General features: G+C 23.9%; 1 protein-coding gene across 2 annotated transcripts; it reads left to right on the top strand.

Annotated features, from left to right (window-relative positions):
- The first annotated feature begins 4,318 nt into the window (after positions 1 to 4,318).
- Positions 4,319 to 7,498, top strand: LOC119683962. 2 transcript variants are annotated; one of them, XM_038097860.1, is made up of 3 exons: positions 4,319 to 4,416; positions 7,161 to 7,223; positions 7,296 to 7,498. In XM_038097860.1, exons 1-3 carry the CDS (start codon positions 4,402 to 4,404, stop codon positions 7,494 to 7,496), a joined length of 279 nt encoding a protein of 92 aa, XP_037953788.1. In that variant the 5' UTR covers positions 4,319 to 4,401; the 3' UTR covers positions 7,497 to 7,498. The 2 variants fall into 2 exon arrangements, with proteins under 2 accessions (XP_037953788.1, XP_037953786.1); XM_038097858.1 differs by lacking the exon at positions 4,319 to 4,416 and adding an exon at positions 6,874 to 6,977.
- The last annotated feature ends 515 nt before the right edge of the window (positions 7,499 to 8,013 follow it).

The raw sequence follows: 8,013 nt of genomic DNA, 5'->3' as shown, positions 1-8,013 counted from the left end.
AATACAATGGTGACATTAAAACTGCGCCAACAATTTTTTTAATATTTAAATACTTGTAATTTGGTGTAAACTTATTGCTCTGAACATAAATACAAAAAAAAAAAATTTTTAATATTGATAGGATTGTATAACATGCAACTAAATATTAAAAAAATCTCACTAAAATACCTATGTATACAATCGTGAAATCTTTTACAAGTTACACGTTTTGTATTGAGCTCATTTCTTAGACACTGATATACTATATATATATAAAATTAGCTTAGCTTAGCTATGCACGATCCACTCTATCCTTTATTAATTGTCCTATCTTATGCACTTTACGACTGATTAAGAACAGTTTACAAAACTTACACTATCCCAATATATATTCTAAGTGTTGTCGTATTGTTTTATTTTTCTACATCAACATGTTAGTGTGTTTGTTTAGTCTTAAAGAAGCTTAAAAAATTTTAATATTTAAAAATTTTACTTAATAATTTATAATTTAAGCGCACATAATTGTTTGTTTTTATTAATTTTTTTTTTATTGTTATATCTGTATAAACAAAACTAAATTTTTTTAAATAAAATTACTTTAAAAACTTATAATTGATCCCTTAATTTAAATTTATCATAATTATCTATAAGAATATATTATCATAATTCATTATTTTTTTTATTATTCATTATTATTATTATTCATTATTATTATTGTTCATTATTATTATTATGCATTATTATTATTATTCATTATTATTATTATTTTTCCTTATTATTCATTATTATTATTATTCATTATTATTATTATCCCTTATTATTCATTATTATTATTATTATTGATTATTATTATTATTATTATTATTATTGATTATTATTATTATTATTATTATTATTCATTATTATTATTATTCAATATTATTATTATTCATTATAATTATTATTCATTAATTTATTATAATTTACTATTAATTTATTATATTATTCATTATTATTATTATTATAATTACCATTAATTATTGTTATCGCTATTATTAGTATTAATTTTTACTATCATTATTATTATTAATACTCTTCATTATTATTTAAAAACTGTAAGCTTTAATACTATGGGCTTATATTTTATGTGCTCAAGTGTGTTTGAAATAGTAATTAATGGATGAAAACTTTTCAAATTTAAGCATGAATTTATGTAGAACATTATTTCTGTACCCACCGACATAAGTTATGTTTGCAGAATGAAAACAAATTTTTTAATTCTGAATTAAATAATTACAGAAATTATTACAATTTAGGTATTAAATAAAATGAATGAACCTTACTGTGTACTTTATAATTACTGATATTACTCTAAGCTAATGATTTGACACTGATTATCATACATTTAAATCGTATAAGTTAGTTTAAATATGTTTGACTTCATCTCTAAACAAAATCCAATAGTAGAATATTGCTATTAGTTTAGAGACATTGTTTATAATACAACAATATACGCTTATTTATTCATTTTTATATATTAATTTGTATATAATCATTATTTATATGTACTCGTATAATAATAATTATTTATATAATTTATTTATTTATTCTATTTGTGCATTATTATATTTACTATTATTATTTTACATTATTAATTAATAATTATTAATAATAAATTATTATATTAATTTGAGAAATTATTTCAATAGTTTATTGAATTATTATTATTTATTATGTTGTATATATTATATTAGTACTTAATTTTTTGATTTTTTTAAATTAGTGAATACTTATTGAATTTTTTAATAATTATAATACTATTCAATTTTGTTTTTGTGTTTGTTAAATCATTTTAAAAACCATTGGATTTATTAATTATTTTATTACACATATTTAATATTATTTATTGTGTTATATGTTATAATACTATATTTGTAATTATATATTCAATATTACTATTTATTGTATTTATACAAATTAAAAATTGTGTTTAATTTTGATTGTTATAATTAGTTCAATACTTGAACTATTATTATTAGTTATTATATTATTATTTATAATATTTTCGTTTATATTATTATTTATTATATTTTACTTTATATTATTATTTATTCTATTTCCTTTTATTTTATTATTTATTATATCTTTCTTTAAATTATTATTTACTACATTTTTCTTTATATTATATATTATTATATTATATTTAATATTGTATTCAATATTTGCAGTAAGTAGCTCAATAACTTAATGAACTATTATTATTTATTATATTATATTTAATATTATTATTAATTATATTATTATAGATTTTAATATCGATTGCATTACAGTAAATTATATAATTAATATGTATATTATAGTAAATATTATTATATTTAATTATAATTATTATATAATTATATTTAATTCATGAAATTATAATACTCATTATTTTCTAATATTATTTAAATTAATATAATTATTTATTTAATATTATTGTTTATTACATTTATAGTTTTGTTTAATTTTGTGTGTTATAATTAGTTTAGTCTATCAAAAAACTGCAGATATAGCCATCGTTCCAATGGGTTGAGTAAACATAAAACCAAGGGACCCTATTCAATATTTATTAATTTTTTCTTGGTTCAAACACTAACGCACAACTAGTATTGATTTTATATTTAGTTTTTTTCTTGGCATTTTCATTTTAGCACTAAATTTGAATTATTTATAATTAATAAAATCTGAAAGAGCATTGATAAACTAACTAAAAAGATTTTAATTTTATACAAATAAAATATTTTTTACTTGATGTTTTTGATGTAGTTTTTGTAAACGTAATTTTATATCACATGTTAAATGTTTAAATATATATGTTTAAAAAAAAACAAAAACAAAACCAAACCAAAAAGGATACCAAACATTTAAAAAATAAAAATATTATATGTATGTAACTATAAAAATATCTAAATATATATACTATATATCTGTGACTGTGTATATGTAAAATTAGTTATAAGAAAATATATATGTATATTTATCCATACACTTTGTGCTAAAACAAACTTTAATGCAAAATAAAGAATATGTAACATTTTGTTTTCTGTAACTAAATTTTATGAGTCAATCAATTATTATCATTTATAAATAGGAGATAATAGATAATATATTAGCTAACATTTTTTGCTATCAAATCAATTAATGGAAAAAGAAGCAACAAATTTGTTATACAATTTTTATAACCCTTACATCGTCTACATTACTAAGAATAAAGTGTATATTAAGTTTAGAAAGATGTTTGTAACACAGTGATGGAGACATTAGACACAATGTACACCTATGGTACTTGCAATCTAAAAATCATATATGAACAATGAAGTCCAAAAAATATCGGTCATATCTGAATTACAGTTGTATTGCCAGTCATATTTGGTTTTAACATTAATAGGTTAGATGATACCGGCGATCCCAAAGAATAAACTTAGGCCTGTAGATCCATTGTGTTAACATAGAAGGGTTAGAAACACTTAGTTCAGCTTGACAAAACTTATGATGCTATTCAGAGGGAGGGTTTGCAGTTTTCCAAGACCCTCAAAAAGAAAGCCCCTAAAGTGATAAGGTGGCACCGCGCATGTGCTAAACAGAGACAAAACAAATGGAAGAGACTTTCATCGCCCTTTCCACAACCGCGACAGGTATGGTTAAAAGGGAAATTTAGTCTCCTAGCATTGTTACCTGAAATACAAAATTAACATTATTATATATCGTAATCAATTTTAATAAGAATAATGTGTATAGTGATATTCGTCTGACTATCAGTGTATTTATTTTATCTAATCGTAATCACGAAGTTACTAATTATATATACATATGTAAGAGAGGACTTATCTCTTGGTGGACGGTTATATTATGATCACTGATTATTTGATAGACACACTCTTAGGTTGAAACTAATCTGTTGTACAAATTATGAATATGAGAACAAGGAAGAAATAGAGAACCCAATTAATGCACCTATTCAGCTCTAGGCAAACACAGATGAACGTAATGAACAATTAGGTGTTTAACACATAAGTGTCCACCGCAAAAATTAGAAACACGCCACACTTTTAAAGATCCTCGAAATAGTTCTATAATTAACAAGCACCAACGTTGCTATTGTGATGTAGTCCATTCGGTTGGTCAATTAGATTAATGAATGTGACAGTTAGACTATTATTAGTTAATTGGGCATAAATAAATGTGAAAATTTGGAAAATAATTAATGCAAGAAACGAAAATTTAAGTAACCTGTTATTTTCAAAACATTTTAAAATCATTATATTTTTAATGTAAATAAAATTAAAATTTTAAAATATTCAGAAAATTAATATATATTTTTATTAATAATATAATTAATTAATTAATTAATATATTTATTTTTGGCACATATTATTGTATTAGGCAGAAATAACAAACTTCAAAATGGCAAATGATGGGGTACGTATTTTTATATAATATATTGTCTATATAAATGGAAATTTATGAAACTATTTTTATACTGTAGACTTTTATCGTATTATATACATATATTATGTATACTGTATATAATTCCTTTAAATAATGTAGAAATATAAATTATTTATTCGTTTATCTAAATTTTTGAATTCATTTCAATTGTTTCAATTTGGAATATCTAAATAACTTAACTACAAAATGCTGTTCTTGTGATACTGAACTAACCTACACTTCTAGCTTTACCACTGTTTTTGATATCCTGTATTCCCTCTACTTCTATATCGATTTTTTCAAATCAATTTGAAACAGTTCAACATTTTTAATGTCTATACTGTCTTTCAAATTTTTCTATAGCTAGCATATAAATACTTAGTGACATACTGAACTTCTCTTATCTGTATATAGTAAAAGTCAAAAAGGCATGCTATAAATTCATGAACTTATCATAATTCAATGGACTTCTTGTTACAGTGGTTCACCCAAGTATTCACAGACACTGTTTTAGACACTAACTCTAGCTTCATCAAGGAAAGAAGATATAAGAGGAACAACAATAACAAAAGCAAAGACTTCTCATGTTTATCAATTTTGGTATTAGACAAATTTTTCGTCTCAACCATTCACTTTATTTCAATTCATTCGTTTGCTTCCTACTCACAAAATGATGTATAGGTAACATAACAAACAACAAAAGCTTATTAGCGAGCACAATACTAGATGTACGTAGGTAGTAGGCGTAAGGTTCTCGCTTCTCTTATTTGAAAAAAATTGTGAGTAGGAGCACTAGACAGAATTGTACTATGTTGAGTCATATTGTCCATATAACAAATTGTAACTTCAGTACAGAGCCGAAAGTAACAGATGTGCACAATATAAGGAGTAAGGAAAATTTTAAGGCTCTATTAGGCGGTACGTACCGTAAAAACTTAAGCCAAAACGAAATACTCAGGTGTGGTTGGTTGTGCATTTCGCTTTGACTTAAGTTCTTACGATACGTACCGACTAACGTAAACTATTTTTGTATTTCCCAGTATTGAATTTGATCACATATGAGTTGTACCTTATGGGTCAAATAAATATTAATATACTTCTTAAAAGTTATCTGATACATATATTCTACACGAATACACTAAACTTGTACCAATCTGTTAATATTGGAATGCATCTACTGTTTAAATTTATAGTTTACACCCAAGTTTTCATATTTGAAATTATTGTACTTGTCAATAAATTTTTTTGCTAATATAGAGTATAAATATTTTCTATAATTTAGTTCCTAATATAAAAAAAACCGATTCTAATAAGAGAATCTCTTTTACTTGTTAATATTTTTTGTTGTTATGTTAAAAACCACAACTTTGCACTGCTTTGCTAAAAAAGAAATTTCAATGAGAATGCTAAGCGATAATTATCCATCGTAGGCGTGTGGTTCCAGAATATAAACACTGATATTTGTATAATTCTTAGCGCGATTTCATTAAATTTGGTTGTAGAAATAATTTTAAATTATATATTAGCGAACTAATTAAATTTTAAGCAAATATATTTCGTAAATTATAAGGCCGTCATTCTCAATAACGCTATGTTGTTTTAAAGCTTTAATAAATATATAATTTTAATTCTCGTTCAATAGGTTCATTTTTATCTCTTCTCTTATCACAATAGGTCCATTTTTAGGGCTTAAATCGCGTCTTTAGTCTTTACTACAAGATTTGCTGTCACTTAGATCTTATAAGTAATTGTTTAACAACGATATCATTTGAAGCTTCCAATTTTAAACCAACAAGTCTTGATATAGAAGAGGAAACTATCAATAAAATGTGAAATCATTTTCAAGTTTATGTCGAGTTCTTTCTATTTAAATAAAAAATAAAGTACAGATACTTATATATTAGTAAATATATAAAGAAGCACTTGCAACTAGAACTTCCAACAATAAAACGCATTGTTTATATACCCAAAACGAAGACGGTATTTTTATGACTGACAGATATAAGACTTCAAAATATCACTACAAAACTATAAATAATTTCTTGATTGTTTGCAATATAAAGCACAATTATACGACTGAAGACAACATAAATGACATTAGATACGCTTTTAAGTAGAAATTCTACTTCAAATGTGAAACTAACTTACTGAGTAAATACTCACAACATGTATGTAGCACTTTTCGATGTCTATATAAATGATTTTCATATTATTTTTTATTGGCAATAAAACAGATTTCATTCAATTTATGCACTTATATTTTCACAAATAAACACGAAGTTAATAAACTTCTTGGAGAAGAGCACACAATTAAATTATACGCGAATTAAGAGAGACAATTAAATATTCGTCCTTATTTCTACATTAAAATGTGGTTAAAGCTTTTAAGTTACCTACGAGTCCTCTGAAATGTTTTTTCTATATATAATATTATCGATTTAACAAAATGTTATAAAAATATTAAGATTTAGGTTACTAATACGTTATTACTTATAATGGCAGCCAGTTGGTCGGATTTGGCAATATTTTTTTTAGGCAAAACACGTGGAAAGGTATAAATAAATTTAATTTATTTTTATGGGAAAACAATTTTGATTGATAGGAAAAGCAATAAATTAATATTTCAAGGGTAGCACTGATTGGTAAATGTTATTGAATCACGCATATATCATAAAATGTATAGACTTACATATGATATTTGATATTGCAGATTCAAACAGATTTTTTCATTTTAGGATGACGTTTCGATTGCTCCTCGTAGAAAAAGCAACGTACCTCTAACGATTTCACCAGTAAAAGTAAGATTATTTGTTAAAATGTTCTGTTATAGTAATGTATTTTGACATTTCTATTCCTATTATATATGACAGCCTGTAATGAAGTTCATGCCAACGTATCGTCTGGAGTCTATTAAACCATTGAATAGAGAAATCTGCGAAAAAATTATAAAAAGTGTTTGTGATACTGCTTTCGCTACATTCACGTATTCCCCAAAAATCGCACTGAGAGTTGCTACTGAGGTTAGTGAGGAGATAAAAAATCGTATTAAATCACACAATTTTGATAGGTAAGTTATATAAAAATTCATTATTTTCATTATTCATCATTTTTATTTAAATCATAAAATAAACACCTCCTGAGAATAGTCCAATAATTGTTCTATCAGTTTCAATAGATTAATTTTAGTTATTAAATATTAAAAGTGTCCTTATTAAAAGAAGATGTAAGAATAGTTAATTTACTCTATTAGTAAAGAGATTTCATCTGCATGAATGTAAGAAACCTATATATTATATTACACTACTTCTACGACAAAAATTAATTTTCCAATATAGATATAATATGTCACTAATTTTTATTTTGAATTTTTTAAGCGCCCAAACCTCCAGTTATCTGCTAACTGGAGTTTTGTCACTGTCATGACACCATCCAGTTATATGGTTATCGACCCATGCCAACGGTTTGAATTTGTATGTTTTGGTGTCCAAACCTCCAGTTATTTGCTAACTGGAGCTACATTAAGACTGAAAAGTTTTCGGAAATTCTCATTTAAAATTCGCGCGCTGTATATTTTTCGATATTTTAAGT

Source organism: Teleopsis dalmanni, chromosome 2 (genome assembly GCF_002237135.1).
Source record: "Teleopsis dalmanni isolate 2A chromosome 2, ASM223713v2, whole genome shotgun sequence".
In the NCBI taxonomy this organism is placed as follows: domain Eukaryota; kingdom Metazoa; phylum Arthropoda; class Insecta; order Diptera; family Diopsidae; genus Teleopsis; species Teleopsis dalmanni.
Note: the sequence above shows the minus strand (reverse complement) of the source record. Positions and strands in the feature narration are given on the sequence as shown.